Raw genomic sequence first — 16,920 nt, forward strand, 5'->3', positions numbered from 1 at the left:
CCTCTACTGCCAAGATCCTGGTCCATGCCCTAGTGATCTCACGACTGGATTACTGTAACGTCCTCCTGGCTGGGCTTCCTCTTTCTCACCTCCGTCCTTTAATCTCTGTTCAGCATTCAGCTGCACGCATTATCACTTTCACCCACCGCTCTGACCACATCTCTCCTGTGTTGGCATCCCTTCACTGGCTCCCCCTCCCTTTCCGCATTCAGTACAAGCTCCTGCTGTTGATATTTAAAGCCCTCCATGGACTGGCCCCTCCTTACTTATTAGGCCTTCTTTCTCCTCACCTTCCAACTAGGGCCCTTCGTTCTGGTAGTCAAGGTCTGCTGTCTCAGCCCAGGATTTCCTCTGCCCCATCCCGGATTCGCCCCTTTTCACTTGCTGCCCCCCACTCCTGGAACCTCCTTCCCCCACAAGCAAGAGCCATCACTTCTTTAACCAGCTTCAAAACAGAGTTGAAAACCATCCTGTTTAGAGAAGTCTTCCCAGGCATTGCATAATTGTTGCTTGCTATTTGGTGTTTTTTTGTTGTCTGTTTATCAAACCATCTCCTGTATTGCTATGTACTGTATATGCGTTATCCTACTTGAGAGTATGTATTTTCCCTGGAAAATGATTAACCATCCATTAAGAACCCAAGCCCTCCCTCCAGTCCATCTGCCTTGGTCCAAGCCTTGGAGGTAGAGAGGAACTGCTGGACCTCTTACCCTTTCCCTCCACCACTCCCTTCTCCTTCTGTGTCATGTCTCTTTAGATTGTAAGCCCGAGGGCAGGGAACCGTCTAACTAAAAAGATCGTATGTACAGCGCTGTGTAAATTTACAGCATTTCATAAATAAAGGTTAATAATAATAATAATAATAATAATAATAATAATAATAATACCACCATTTTTCAAGGCACACTAGGAGCTAGCTGCTTGATGACTCTTTGTCACACCTCCTGTAATTTCATCTCGCAAGCCATGAGGGTGTGGGCACCACAGGTTGGAAACTCTTGCCATAGTCATCAGAAATTGACTACACTCATCCCTCCACATTTGCTGGCGCACAGGACTTCCATGAATGTGGGAAAACCCCAAATAACAAAAACACTGTGGCGGGTTACAAACCGCCAAAAATACGTATGGAATACGTATTAGCGTTAGGAAGGGGTGGTGCTTCCGCACCCCCCTAACCCTAGTACGTATTCCATACGTACAACATGGTGGCGCCCCTTCCACATGGGGGCCGCCGTGTTTACGTATCGGACGCTGTGCGTCCGCACGTGTTGCTGCGTCTATGACGTCGCGAGTCCGCCCCTGGCGCCTCGCGATGTCATAGAGGCACCACTTAAAGAAGCTCCATTTTGGAGCTTCTTTTTTGCTCCGCAAGGGAGCCGCGCGGTGTGGCTGCGGCGACTCCCTTACGGAGCAAACGGCGGCGGTGGCAGACCACCTCAAAGCGGCGGTCTATAACCCGCCTATGTTTTTACCTGAGAGAACACCTCTCTATGAATCTCTAGGTCCTTCAATGTAACTTTTGGTTAAAGTTGATCACACAGTTGTGCTGGAAGACCTAAATATTCCTAGAGAGAATGTATTAATAAAATCTGTGAATAATCAAATCCACAAAAGTCAAAGCCACAAATGTGGAGGGATGAGTGTATTTGTTGGCTTCATTTAGTGCAACCAAAATTGTACACCTGATCTGTACAAATACATTCAAAATTAGTTCCTTCTTCCTCTAAATAATTATCGGTAAAATATTCCCCATTTTCATATTAAGATTTTTTTAAATTATCTTTTTATTCGTTTTGTACAATACATTGTTTATAAAACAATAAAAAAGTGAGAAAGAAAGAACAGTATGTCATCACTTTTTTACATAGTTTACACTTCATCTTCCAACTTTCCTTTTCTTTCTCATTTCTTCCTCCCTTCCAGGTTTCAGATTATAGTCTGCTCTATGCTGGCTTTGATTTATTTTCTTCCCTTATTCTGACCTCTACCTCTTCTTCTTATATTTATATTACGATATAAAAGTGGCATCTATAGCTTTTGTTTGCAGTAAATGCACTGTTTAAACAATATTTCAATACTATAAAATTGTTTTTACCGGTATTACTTCATACATCTTCATTTCAGTTTACTTTTCCATGGGTACATTCAGTGCAGTTTTTTCCCCCTGTAGTACATGATGAAAGTTCAGCGTGCCTACAATTGCATTCCAACCCACATATTTGTTGTGCAAATTTCCAGTAATTCACAACATTCGTACTTAGAGCTGATGATAGGAAGAGGAAATGATGATTAATAGGACATTCTTTCTCTTTAAATACAGAAATACAGTACTTTACCACAAACCTGTAAAATCAATATTCAGTTCAAGCTAATATGTTGAATCATTTAACCAGTACTAAGTATATAATTAATTCTGGAATATGTTTTTTTTTAAAAAAAACATGTTAGTTAAGAAGTAGAATAATTATCTAGCATGCTAGTATTCCTTGTATGGATATTAATTCTCTTTGCTTGCCAAAACAGGTTCTCTTCAAAATATGGTTTAAAGACTGAGAAACAAACAAAAATGATCATCACATCTTTGTCACTGCAGTAAAATGCAATCACTCAGGCAGGAATGGGTGACATCCTCAGCCTGGTCCCAATGTGGTGATCAGAGATGCTTCCATAAACAGCACGTCCTCAGGAACAAAAGTCACGTTGTCTAGGCTGGAGTATGAAATCCAACCCCTCTCCGTCACCCCACTGCTGCTTGCCACCGCCCATTATAAGAGATAGCCAGTGAGATTAGGAGTGGGAGGGTTTTTTCCTTTCTGTGGAAAATTAGGCTGTACCTTCCAAGTTACTTCTTGCCACAGTGTTGCTACTTTACTCCTTTTAAAGTTTTCAAGTTTTAGGTAATAATAATTAATTATAGTTCACCTGTTCTGGGGATGGAAGATTCTTGAATTGTGCTGGGAACAATAGCAATAAGTCTTGCCATTTCCTTTTGTTTTTCCTGATGGGAATCCTGCACCTTCAAGCAGCTGCATGACAAACATAAATACAAGGTGAGATCTATCCCATCATGAATATGACCTTTTCCAGATATGATTGTTGTACAGCTGTTAAAAAAGGACTGTGACCTGCTAGTATAATAAAAATAAGAGTCACCTGAGATATCTGCCTCATATTCATACAAACTGGCCCTCATGGCAGGAAGACGTGAGAAGAGAGCAATGTTCACATGACATCACATCATGGTCAATAAAGCTTCCTAAAACAATTACAAGTACATGTGCAGAGAATGATGTAACCATTCAAGGTGGTAGGTGAGAAAGGCAGTAAACTTTTTCCTCCTCCTATGTCTTTAACTGCCCTGGGACAGGATAAAATCTAGTTAATGAAAGTCTATCCACCATTATTTCTGCAAACTAGGGAAAGCTTCACCTGCTGAATTTCTGCTTGCCACAGTTTTTAAAGGAGATGCTATTATCCAAGTAGTGAAGAATTATCTCTAAATTATCTCTATATCTCTAAAGCTATTTCTTCTATCATTTAAAAATCATAATTAATTTGCCACTCAAAGTCAAACAAGAGAGGGGAAGAAATAGAGGAAAACTTCCATCCGCGAGCCCCTTGGAACAAACACACCAGAGATGTGTGTGTGAGGGTCAAACCTGCAAATGGCAAGACAGCCACCACTCTGCTCCTTTCTCTCATTCCCATTCCCTCTGGGTACTTTGGCAGTAAGGACTGGGCCTGTTCTTCTAGTTAGAGATAAGATGCATGCAGCCACATCTACCCATCCCATATCGCTATCTTGGTGTTTTCCGTTTCAGGAAAGTATAGCTATCTCTCCCAGATAGTGAAGCAACAGGGTCTGATCTCAGTGAGATTGTCCCCCACACCATGTGTTAGAAAGGTCAAATGACTAGGAAGATAAGGTGGCTACTTCTTCAAGAAATATCTAGCCTTTGCCTTTTGTTACTTCCTCCCACTGAATTGCATCACCAGGCTTACTCTTCCTCTTCCAAGGCCAAAGGGAAACAGACCACAAATAGGCAGAGCCTTCCAGAAGAAGACAGCAAGTGAAGAGGCACTATCATCACTTGCTAGACAGTCACTATGCAAAGAAGTATGTAGTGATTGTGTGGCTGTGCCCAGAATGAGAATTCCTCACCCTCTCATATTGAGTGGCATGAGGACAGTACGATGTGGCGGCATAGCAGCGGTGGTGATGGTGGTGAAGAAAATACAAGCTTCCTCTGCTCACCTGCTTACCCATATCCCTCTCACCTGGGCAATACAGTATAGAGCAACGCTATTCAACGTAGTGGCCCCTGGATGGGTATCAACACGAGCAATTGGCTGCTGGTCTGTAGTGAATTTCCAGGAAGGAAGGAAGGAAGGAAAAGAAAGGTGTCAATGGGACCAGTCTCTGGTAGATGGGAAACAAATTCTGCTGGTTATTGCATCAATTAGCTTAAGTAGAATGTTCATAGAGGGTTAGTCATGGAAGGACCAGTCACCTCATCTTCTTTCTAACTCATCCTCTTTCTCACTAATCTGTGTGGCTTTAATAAACCAGCAGACTTAGTGGGGCTGGATTTAATAAACACAGTGGTATTAGTGTGAATTCTACCCATCATGCTTCCCAATCAGAGAGGGGTGAATGAATATGCAATTCTTGAGGAGGCAACTACTGGTTCCATATCACAACCAGCCAAAGGACTTTTGCTGAGATGGGGCAGCAAATAGTAGTCTCTCCCTCTCTTTCAAGTTGTGTTGTGTTGACTTTGAATCATTTCCGACTTATAGTGACCCTATCATGAACCAATCATGGAGTTTTCTTGGCAAGATTTGTTCAGAGGGAGTTTGCCATCTCAAGTTACCCAGTAACAATAGCGGGACAAGTTATTTTTGCACCCAGGAGGAAGAATTCCTACAAGAATACGTGCCTCTCTGCAGAAACAACAGTAAACAAAAACAACACAGGCAGTCTTTAATGACACACCTCAAATTTCTCCCTCTCAAAAGCAATAACAATAATTTGGCCCCTTTTGGTGATACCCTCAAAACCAACCACTGGAGATAGCTATGTCACTTTCCCTATTAGAAGGAGATCCTCCTAGAAAAGGGGTGAGAATTGTATATGCATTCATATGTTGCTGAACTGCAACTCCCTGCATTCCTCACTATTGGCTATGCTGGCTAGGGCCGCCAGGAGTTGCAGTCCAAGACTTTGCCATAGAGCGTATATGTACTACAGTATACCCATTTTAACTACGTATCATGGTTTCAACCAAAGAAATCCTGGGACCTGTATTTGTGATGGTCCTTGACATTCTTTGCTCTAGTTAAGGCAGAAGTGGCCTAAGATACCCTTAATTTGCACCAGATCCTGTCTGATCTGAGGCTAAACAGGGTCAGCCCTGGTTAGTATTTGGATGGGAGACCACCAACAAATATCAGGTGCTATAGGCTATATTTCAGAGGAAGGAACTGGCAAAACCAACTCTTGGGTATTCCTTGCTTAAGAAAATCCTAAGAAATTCATAGGGTTGAAAGCACAAACACACACTTCAGGCAAGGGTACTAGAGTCAGGGTGACCAGACATCCTCCTTTTTCAGGAATAGTCCTACATTTCAGCCTTCTGTCTAGGAGGACTGTCCTCCATATTAAGCATGACTAAGAAACACACATTTACATTTATTTGAGTATTTTTAACTTTTGTTTGGTAATGTCCTCTATTTTTCTTGAACATCCTATTTTGTGGTGCCTTGCCCTCCTTTGTGATTAGGGCACATCTGGTCATCTTGACTCGAGCTCTCTAGCCGATAATGCCAAGTACTACACCATACTACAAATCCCACGGAGTCCATGGGATGGAGGCCGTGATCGTTAATGTGGAATCAAACTGCTGTAACCCAGGAGTGTACATCAACATGATCAGGACAAACCAAGGGGAGGGGAACCCAGTCCGTTTCTCCTGAGAGATAGGAGGGAAGCTGCTGAGCAACTGGCTGTTTAGCCGGAGTGACCAGATGTCATAACTGCTGAGGACAGGGCACTGCAAAATGTAGGACATTCAAGAAAAAAGAGGACATTGGTTTGGTTTGTGAAATGTCCTCCATTTCTGCCTGGAGAAATTCCACAATGCCCTCCATTTTGAGCAGGACTGAGCAGCATTATTATTATTATTAAGCTTTATTTATATAGCGCTGTAAATTTACACAGCACTGTACATACAATCTTTTGATTAGACGGTTCCCTGCCCTCAGGCTTACAATCAAAGAAGACAAAACATAAAAGGAGAAGGGGATGGTTGTGGGGAAGGGGATCAGCTTCTGGAGTTCACCTTTCCCTCTGAGGCCTGGACCAAGGCAGATGGACTGGAGGGAAGGCTTTATATCTTAAGGATAGGCCCGATGGCATTGGGCCTGCCATTTCACTCCCTCCATGGATTTCTATTTCCAAGTGTTTTTACCTTTTAATTGGCCATGTCCTACATTTCCCTCAAATTCCCCACATTTCACAGTGTCTTTTCCTCTGGGGTTAGGAGGACACGTCTGGGGGTCAGTCACCCTGTCTTAGCCCTGCTCAAAATGGAAAGCATTTTGGGACTTCCTCCTGGACAGAAGGCTGGAATGGAGGACAGGTCCTGGGATGGGGAAGGCAGGGGCTGTTAGTCCCTCTCAAAATGGAGGACATTTTGTGAAGGCTGGAATTATTCTTTCTTCCCCTCATGGCCTCCTCCTCCTCCTCCTCTTTCCTTGAGGGCCGGAAGCGAGTGAGCGAGGCGCCACAACCAGCCTCCCTCCCTCGAGAGGCGGGGAAGGAAGACGACGACGAAGCCAGGGGCCCTCCTCCTCCTCCTCGTCTTCCAGTTTCCACAGGAGGGGAGAGAGAGAGAGAGAGAGAGGCGCTTTTGAGCGGCGGCGGGGAGGAGGACGCGAAATGGCGGCGCCGGCGCTGCCTCTCTGCCTGGGGCCTTGCAATGGAGGCGCTGGGAGGTGAGACACAGAGAGAGAGAGACTGGGGACGACGACAAAGGGGCCTTGGCTGTAGGGCCGCCCCACTCTCCCGCTTCTTTCCAGGGCAAGGATGGGGGGGACCCTTTTTTCCTAATCTAGGCTGCATCCACACTGGAGACATAACCCGGTTTGGCTCCGCTTTAACTCTTTCTCTGGCTCTTTGCTGTGGAATTCTGGGAGTTGGGGTTTGTTGTGGGCCCAGGCCAGAGAAAACTTCAACTATTGTTACTGTTGCTATATATTCTTAGATCCTGCCTTTCCCCCAATAGAGAGACTCAGGGCAGTAGGTTGAGTATCTGGGGCAGAGGTGGTTGTTTCCTTCTGGAAGGCACAGATCATTATCATCATCATCTTATCTTCTGCTTTTCTCCCAATGCAGGGACTCAAGGCAGCAGACTGAATATCTGGGGTGAATTTGGTGTGTGTCCTTTTGGAAGACACAGATTGTTGTTGTTGTTGTTTTGTTTTCTTATATCCTGCCTTTCTTCCAATATAGGGACTCAAGGTGGCAGGTTGAATATCTGGGGCAGATGTGGGGTGTGTGTGTCTGTGTGTGTGAGTGATGCAGCCTACAAAATGTGACTTGAGCATCCTTGGGCAAGCTACTCCTGTGTTTACAGGATGGATCATATATACACAAGCAGTACTGTAGTGGTAAACGTTGCTGTTGTGTCACTGCTCATAAGACCAACCCTCATTAGCAGGAATTAGTTATGGTAACAAGCGCTGCTATGCAGAGAGAAGGTTTCCATGGCTAAAGGCCCTTGGGTACCACAGGTGGTCAAGGAGCCACTCTTGCGGTAAGTGTTTACACAACTAGCAAGACCTGGATATCACCAGTGTTATTGTACAGGCAATGCTGAAACTAAAATAAAAACATACAATGCTCTAAATGTTCCCACGAGTCCGTAATATGAGAATAGTAATTGATTTAACTGCTCATACTTACTATTCTATTGATGTCGAAGATGAAGTGAAAAACAAACAAAACTCATGCTTGGATACTTAATTGCCTTTTCTAATACAACTCTGTCCAGTTTTAGGTTAGGAATTGTCATAATTTCAAAACCACAGAATTAAGGATGATGATGTAGATGTGAAGAGAAGGAAGGAAAAAAATGTTAGATAACTTCAGCTGCATCAGCATACAATGCTAACACTTGATCTTAAAAGCTTGCCATTCAATGAACCCATTAGACAGTAAAACAAAAAGATTTCACATAACAGTGAAGGTATCCTGCCTTGGTGAACAGCCACAAGCAAAATCCTGTGTATATTTTTATTTGGAATAATTAATAAGAATTGAAACATAGATGTGGAAATTATAGTATAATTTTAATAATTTAATGGAGTGCAGTGTTCCTGTCTAATACAGAGAGGGAAAAGGGTGTGTTAATTGAATATCAACTCCAAAATGAGATGGCATCTGGTGCCTTTAGGCCACCCAGGAATCAAGGAATAGCTACAAATTCATCTCTGTTCCTTTTTTGCCTGGGAAAGAGAAAGGGACAATTCCACTTTGAAAGCTGTTATACCTGCCTTCAAGGAAAAGAGTGAGGAATTCACATTTTTCTTGGATTTTCTCTGTTGTATTATTCTATTTATTCCAAACACTATCCTGGATGTGAAGTCAAAGGCTTTCATGGCCGGCATCCATTGTGTTTTGTGGGGTTTTGGGGCTATGTGGCCATGTTCTAGAAGAATTTATTCCTGCAGCTGTGGCTGGCATCTTCAGAGAAGTCAGGAATAAACTCTTCTAGAACATGGCCACATAGCCCGAAAAACCCAGACAAACTATTATCCTGGATGTTTTCCCCTCAGGAATTTTTCCTTCACTCAACACATTCCAGAGTCCTTTGTGGCTTGTTTTTCTGTCATCTTGCACATGTTATTCTTTTCACTTTGTGTAAAGGAAGTGAAGACCCAATTCAGATAAGTTTTTGTACTGTGATAATCTCTCATTTCACTGTTCTGATGTCATATATATAAATATATGAATCTACTTTATACTCAATTGGATCAGTAGTCCATCTTCCTCAGTATCCTCTGGCAGTGACTCTCCACTGTTTCATATTGAGGTTTTCTCCAGCTGTACATTGACATGTTGGGGACTGAATTTACAATCTCATTTATGCAAATCAATTGATTTACCCCTCAGTTGTGCCCCCCCCCCCGTGTCTTTGTTTTAATGTGAGGTTAAGATTTAATCAAGGTTTAATCTCATATCAGTATATCAAGGCACTGGTACAGTTTAAAATAGAATAGCCAGACTCCCTAAATAATTTCTTTAAGCAACTAAGATAAACGTTGATTATGTTTTCTAACAAGATGTTTTCTAAAATTCACTAGCTGCCAGCAGCACTGTGGTTATGTTACATACTGCCTAGATTACGTTCTAGTTTAGTACTGTACAGTCCTGTTAAGGCATCCATATCAAAATTTCTGTTACTCTTCATATTAATCAACAAGTCAAAGAATATTTAAAAGGGTGAAAATTGATATCTATTTGATTTTTAATCTTAAAAAGATCTCTTATCAGAATAACCATACGAAAGTTAAATGCTAAGATCTTGAATCAAAACAATACTCAGTGTTCAATATATATGTTCATAATATAAATCTACACTTATTTATTTCACGCGCTGAATCATGAACTATAAATAAAAAGGTTTTGTGCCATTTTATACAGTTAGAGAACAAAGGCAAAGATAATTAAATCTTAACTAATAATTTCCTTAAAGCTATATTAGAAATTAGAAATTAATGGTGTCCATTTTCTGTTTTTTTTTTAAATATCAACATCTATATGGAATGTGATGTCAAACAATAAGGGGAATGATGAAACACTTGAAACTGTCTCTGTCATTATGAGAGCATACAGAAATAACTTTTGCATGGATATTTCATATTCAGCATTTATCCTGGCTTTTCATAGACAATCTAGATATATAAGGACTGATATCCTTTTGGAGGATTAATTGAGGGATGCATTTTGGAGGATTAATTGAGGGATGCATTTGTTGAGTCTTCATCTTGCTATTTTTCAGGACTGGTAGCCAAACCTTGTTCACTTTAAGAGTTTCCTCTTTCCTGTTGAAATTGCCCAAGTGTTTGTGGATTTCAATGGCATCCTTGTGCATCCTGACATGGTAGTTGTTGACATGGTCCAGAATTTCAGTGTTTTCAAACAGTATTTTATGCCCAGGATGGTTTGCAGCATGTTCTGCTACTGCTGATTTTTCTGGCTGACCCAGTCTGCAGTGTCTCTTGTGTTCCTTGATTCTTATTTAGTGGTCCCTATGTAGACTTTTCCGCAGCTGCATGGTATGCGGTAAACTCCTGCAGCTGTGAGAGGGTCTCTCTAGTCCTTGGCTGAGTGAAGCATTTGCTGGATTTTCTTCGTTGGTTTGTAAACCATTTGAAGGTTGTGTTTCTTCACCAGTTTCCCTATTCTGTCTGTGACTCCTTTGATGTATGGTAAAAATACCGTTTGTTTGGGTGGCTGCTTGTCTTCATTCCTCTGGCAGCCCTTCTGATGTCTGAGCTGGAATAAGCATTAGCCTGTAGAGCCTCTTGGTGTTTCAATTCATCTTCCAAGAAATGGGGTTCACAGTTTGCCTGGTCTACCAGTGGTTTGACTGTGCTTCTTTTATGTCCTGGGTGATGGTTTCAGTTCTTGCGCAGATATCTGTCTGTAGGTTTTCTGTATACTGTGTGACCCAAACATTGGTTTGGTTTGTGGATGACTATGACATCCCAGAATAGCAGTGTTCCTTCCTTTTCTTTTTCCATAGTGAATTGGATGTTGAGGTGGATGTTATTCAGACGGTTCAGGAACACAGCCAGATCTTCTTCTCCATGGCTCCAAATTGTGAGAGTGTCATCCACGTACCGGAACCAAGTTGTGAGCTTTTTCAGTGCTGTTTCCAGGGCTTGCTTTTCAAAGCGTTCCATGTAAAAGTTTGCTATCACAGGGCTTAGAGAACTTCCCATTGCTACCCCATCTCTCTGTTCGTAGAATCCATTGTCCCACTGGAAATAGCTTGTGGTGAGGCAATGTTCGAACAGGGCTGTGATGTCTTCTGGAAAAATCTGTCAGATGAGTGTCATGGTGTCCATTATGAGGACTTTGGTGAACAGGAAAGAGGTAACCCTTAACGTAAACAAGGTTTGGCTAACAGGCCTGAAAAATAGCAAGATGAAGACTCAACAAATGCAAATGAGAAATCTCCCAGGGTCAGGGGTTTCCCAGCAGACAATGAGCACTAATCAAGCAGACACTAATCCTCTTTTGCAGACCCTCCCACCCTGAGGCCTGCCATTAACAACAGAACAATCCACATGCAAATCACTCCTGCCTCCCCAGGTTCACACAGTATATACATACCCAACTCCTTTCCATGCAAGCTTTTTCTGAAGATGCCAGCCTAAACTCTTCTAGAACATGGCCACATAGCCCGAAAAACCCACAAAAAAACTATGGATGCCGGCCATGAAAGCCTTCGACTTCACATTGGATGGATGGTTTTTATCATTTTTGTAAGTAAGCCTGGCATTATGTGCCTTGTTTCACAAAGGGAAAAGGGACTAGTTTTGCACAGAGGCATCTGGCAAAAATTGCCAAATGCAAAGGGGCTTTTTAGCTTCCTGTCCTCTCAGAGGGAGAAGTCAATAACAGTCACTGGGGTCATTCTTTGGTTTGGTATGAAGGTACACAACAAGAAAGGGAAATTGTCTGCCATCAGATGAGACAATAAACCAAACATGGAGCAAAGTTTTGTTTAGTTACTCCACATCGAGTGGGAACAGTCTAACAACACGCCCAAGAATCTGAATCAAGGTGGATAGAATGTTATATGCTACTGTTAAATGCCACTTGGCCATTGTCGTGGAGTGTAATGGAATGATTAGCCAACTGGTTTTCAGGCGTATACTTTGGAGTACACTTATTTTCATTTTCAGCTCCTGATCAAGCAACAGCAGTGTGAAGAGGATGTATTTAAAACCAAGTGCTAGGAATGCTTCTTGAAAGTTTTATCTTCTCTTGAGCAGTCTAAAATACATAATCTTGAAGCTGAATTGGAACTGAAAGCCACAAAGATGTAACATTTACGAGTAAAAATGTACAGTAGCTCTTAACCAGTAAAAAAGGTATCTTCATACTTCCTTGGAATTTTGAGGGAGTGCTTCAGTCAAATTTAAAGAAATTGTGAGTAGCCTGACTGGATTAATGTAATAGCTTTCTGTTCCCTGCCAGGCAGTAAAGTTTGTGTCTAGTTGTTTGAACTCAAACAGGAGTGAGGAATCTGAGTCATTCTACTTGCTCTTCAAACTTGGTTATAAATCACTTATTCTCCTTTGTAAGTCATTGAGTGGTTTAAGTGTTTGCATTCTTTGAATATAAAATGGCTGGAATTAAATATTGTTAGAACAAAGCTTCTCTGAGAATGTAGAATCATTTGACATTAATTTATTGCAGTATTTAAATGTGTGAGCCCAATAAATTGTATTAGAAAAAATGTAATTGTTCTTGTGCATACCATTTATGAGTATTTGTGTATTGTGTAGAAGACATTTGAAATACATTTGTATGCAGATAGTTTTCTCTTTTCTTCATCTTCCATGGTCCATTACAATTATCTTCACTGTTAATTTTGATGAAAGTAATTGAAGAAAGCTGACTAGACCTGACACTGAAGTTAGTGATGGTCTTAACACTGCTTCTGTAGAGTTATTGTATGTGGATGTGTGCATGTGTGGGACTAAAAACACCCCATTCAGGCCATTTTAGTAGTCTGTGCCATTGATCCAAATAGTAGAGATGGAGAACTTTCCACAGTTCTAGGATTACTTTCAGAACATTGTCAGTATTTATACTTTGTTCTGTGGGTGCCTCATTTCTCAAATACTATAGCAGGATTGAGGTTATATCTCTTTAAGGGAAAACCTAGTCTTCTGTGGGGAACTGCTAGTGATGAACCAGCAGTTCTTGAAGCTGTGTACTCAGTGACACAGTAGGAATGCCTGTAATGAAAAAAACTATTTTAGCAGATACTAAGTATATACACAACTTAAAGAAATAAAATAAATGTCATTATTGTTCTTTACACATCCTTTAAAAGATTGGACCTAATTCTTCAAGCATTTGTGGAAATCTAGAACTGTAACCAAGTAGGTAAATACAAAAGTAATAATTTCTTTATGCTTCTTTTCATTCTAACATTTTCCTTCTTTTCTTCTAGTGATGATGAATGTGTCTGAACATACTTGGGGCAAAGATTTTTGGAAGTAGATATTGGAACCATTGATGGATATCTGCTTTCACAGCATGGCCCAGATATCTGGCAATAATGAATTCAAACAATGTCCATCACCATCTTTGGGCACAACAAGGGCAAAAGAAGTGGATAAAGAAGAGGCACTGCAGATGGAGGCTGAGGCTCTGGCTAAGATGCAAAAGGAAAGAGTGGTGTCTGGTAATAGACAAAGCATTGACACTTTAAGCAAATCCTGGCCAAATGTACAATCCTGCAGAAAACAGGACCATGATCTTATGGTGTTTCCAGAGTCCGATGCCAAGAAAAAGGTGGATGATAAGTTAAATACAGTGGATGTGGAGAAACTTACCCATGCTGAGCTAGAAAAACTGCTACTGGAAGAAAGTTTTGAATCCAGCAAACCAGCCACGCTGCCAGCAGTTCCTGTTCTGAGCCCATCATTCTCATCACAGTTTTATTCTAATCCTACCATTCAAAGAGGACCATGGACACCTGGATTGCCTGGGCCTTCTGCTTGCACTGTACCTTCTGTTTACCCAGCACCTTCTTACAGTAAACAAGTTGGTATCTTTCAGAATGGCTTCCATCCAGGTATGTCTGCTTATCAGTCTACAAAGCCTATTTATCTTAGTCTTCCAGAGAGGTCCCAGTACATTTCATATGCACTGCCAACTACCACAGTTTTCCATCCACAACAAAGTCTACCTATATTTCATCCAACACTTACCCCTGAAATGGCAAAGGTATTTGATAAAATAGCAAGCACTTCAGAATTTCAAAAAAATGGGAGATCAAACACAGGCTTAGAAGTGACTGATGCTAAATCTACAATTAATTTGCCGGCCTCTGAAAGCTCCAATGATATCAGTAAATTTGATTGGTTGGATTTGGATCCTTTAAGTAAACCGAAAGGGGACAACATGGATATATTGTATTCTTCAGACGATGGTGGAAAGGTGACTTGTAGTACAGTTGTAGAAGACCCTTGGGATGCTGTGCTGCTGGAGGAGAAATCCCCAGGAAAATGCCATCATGAAAGAAAACTTAGTGGGAAATCTGCTTCCGGGGCAACAGTTACAAGAAGCCAGTCTTTAAACATTCGAACTGCTCAGCTTGCTAAGTTACAGGGCCAAACATCACAGGTAAAATGGATCTGAAAACCTATTTCATTCTGCAGCTGAAATTTTGTAATAGGCTATAAAAGTTTGTGCTACTTTACTTAATCACCCCACCTTGTCATTCTATAAACAATTGATTAACAGAGCTACTTGCAGACAGTTGTGAGTCAGGATTCTGGTATGTTCAGCTTATACTGTATCAACTTAAAACATAGTCAATTCATATTGTTCCATTTAAGTGCTATTGTGCATTCCCACCACTCAAAAGAATGCAAGTAGGTCACTAAAGATCCTTGAACAAACTTAGCAGACATATGATGAAAAATAAGGTCCTCTTATGGACTGATAACAGGTTAAAGAATGAAAAGCCAGAGAGTAGGAGTAAAGGGACCATCCCCATAATGGGGGCTATGAATAGTCAGATTCTCTAAGAATTTGTTTTGGGATTGATGCTTTTAAACTTTTTCATCAGTGTAATGGAATTAGGACTGAATAATGAAGTGGTCAGGTTTACTAGCAATACCAAATTATTTATATGGATAGAATACAAATGGGCAGTAAAGTGCTCCAAGTGGGAACTGGCATTAAAGTGACAAATGCAGTTCAGTGTAAGCAAATATTAAGTGATCCACTTTGGAGGCAGGAATTTCTAGTTTCACAAATTGGCTGATGAGATATGAACTGAAAGTAGCAGACCAAGAAAAAAAATCTTGGGTTTTTGACAGTTAGCTCATTGAAAATGTGGATGTTTGAAATAAAAAAGGAAAATTCCATCTTGGAGATAAAAAGGGAAAGAGTAAAAAATAAAATTCCCAATATCATAATGCTTTTATAATCTGTGATGTGACCACACTTGAGATACAGTGTACAGTTCTGATCACTGCATGTTAAAAAGGATATTGTCAAGCTGGAAAAGATGCAAGAAGGCACGTAAAATGTTCAACAGAGTGGAACAATCCCTATGTTAAAAGGTAACACTATTTGGGGCAGCTTAGCTTAGAAGAAAATACACAATAGAGTAGTATAAAATATATGATTTAGAGAATGCACATTATAATATTAAACTAAATGGTGGGAGATGTAAGGCAACTAAAAGGAATTATTATATCACACATCACATTAAAATTATGGAATTGTGGAAATTGTGGAAACAATTCTAGACTCAATAGACCTTTGGGCTGATCCCACAGGGCTGCTGTTTTATTTTTATTTAGCTTCAGAGACTGTGTAACTGGAATCCTGGCTTCGTAGGTTTAACCGTGAGAATATTCATACTTAAAGAACAAAATTAGAACTTAAAGATAACATTCAGATCTTATGCAAAATGATCCCTTTGGGTGATCTGTTGATGTTCCTAGATGAATAAATCATGGACTGCATTTTTCTAGAATGTAAAAATATTCTTATTCAGTTATCTTTGCTGGTTGAAATGCTGTGAGGCACACCTGAAGCTCTTCAGCAGCAGTGTGACAGTTGACCTCACTGAAGTAACTACAAATGCCAGTGTCGGTAGGAGCATACAATGAGGTATGCTCCTTGATATGCAAATTGAACATAGGATTCTGTATCAAAATATGAAAAATGTCATATAAATGTTTGGGGTTTTTTTGGTCCATGTTTAAAGCCTTTTCTAGGAGCCAGTATGGTGCAGTAGTCTGAGTTTTCAGCTACAACTCTGGAGGTCAGGGTTTAATTCCGCTCTCACCCATGGAGTGACCTTAGGAGAGTCACACACTCTCAACCCCAGACTCAGTTTTAGAGTTACTGTAAGTCAGAAATGACTTGAAAGCACACAAGAATAACAAAAAGCCTTTTATAATGCAGATACAAAATTGTGTGAATGGCTTTTCCAAAGCCAACTGGTGGGTTCATAGTTAGATGTCAGTCTTCTAGCCCCAAAACTTGTGACTGAATTGCATGAAATTTTAGTGTGTAATATAAATAATAAATTCTCGGACGGCAAGTCCACATTGTCCCCAATGGCTGTGTGTGCATGCAGCTGCGCCACCATTGGGGACAATGGACAAGTCTTCCCTCCTTCCTTCCCTCCTTCTTCCGCCTGCGAGGCTTCCCTTGTCTTAGCTTTGGGGGAAGTGGCTGCAGCCCCATCTGTCCTTAACTGCAGCCAGCACCCACAGACACACGCCGATAAGGAAGGCAATTACCTATGAAGCTGGATGTAATCCACAAACCTTGCAGGGAGAGAGAGAGAGAAAAGCCAAAGTCAGGATAACAGAGGTCACAATAGTCAGTCCAGTTTAAGGTCAGGTCAGCCAGAAGGTAACAATAGTCCAGTCCATTCCAAAGTCAAGGCAACAAGGAGTCAAGATACAGAGAGCCAATGCAGGCAGCAGTCACACCAAAGGATCATGCAATAAACTCTAGCACTGAGTTGATGTCTCTCTGCTCATTAAGTGAGGGAAACTCTCCCCATGCCATCTGAGGCTGATTTGCTAATTGCTTCTCAGCAATTCTCTGGGATCTGCGTCTGCCAGCACTTTCAG

At 41.2% G+C, this 16,920-nt stretch overlaps 2 protein-coding genes across 2 annotated transcripts in view; both read left to right on the forward strand.

Moving 5' to 3' along the window:
• Positions 1 to 16,920, forward strand: part of LOC121927575 (phosphatidylinositol 4-phosphate 3-kinase C2 domain-containing subunit alpha-like) — a 376,515-nt gene that overhangs the window by 306,208 nt on the left and 53,387 nt on the right. The window lies entirely within an intron of this gene.
• LOC121927600 (phosphatidylinositol 4-phosphate 3-kinase C2 domain-containing subunit alpha-like) lies at positions 6,787 to 14,569 on the forward strand. The gene is made up of 2 exons (XM_042461360.1): positions 6,787 to 6,999; positions 13,263 to 14,569. The coding sequence occupies exon 2, from the start codon at positions 13,328 to 13,330 to the stop codon at positions 14,453 to 14,455; it is 1,128 nt and encodes a 375-aa protein (XP_042317294.1). The 5' UTR covers positions 6,787 to 6,999; positions 13,263 to 13,327; the 3' UTR covers positions 14,456 to 14,569.

Source organism: Sceloporus undulatus, chromosome 1 (assembly GCF_019175285.1).
Source record: "Sceloporus undulatus isolate JIND9_A2432 ecotype Alabama chromosome 1, SceUnd_v1.1, whole genome shotgun sequence".
Lineage (NCBI taxonomy): Eukaryota > Metazoa > Chordata > Lepidosauria > Squamata > Phrynosomatidae > Sceloporus > Sceloporus undulatus.

What these genes read in the sequence shown, in the direction of transcription:
- LOC121927600 (XM_042461360.1), top strand. Translation starts at nt 13,328, where the DNA reads ATGGATATCTGCTTTCACAGCATGGCCCAGATATCTGGCAATAATGAA.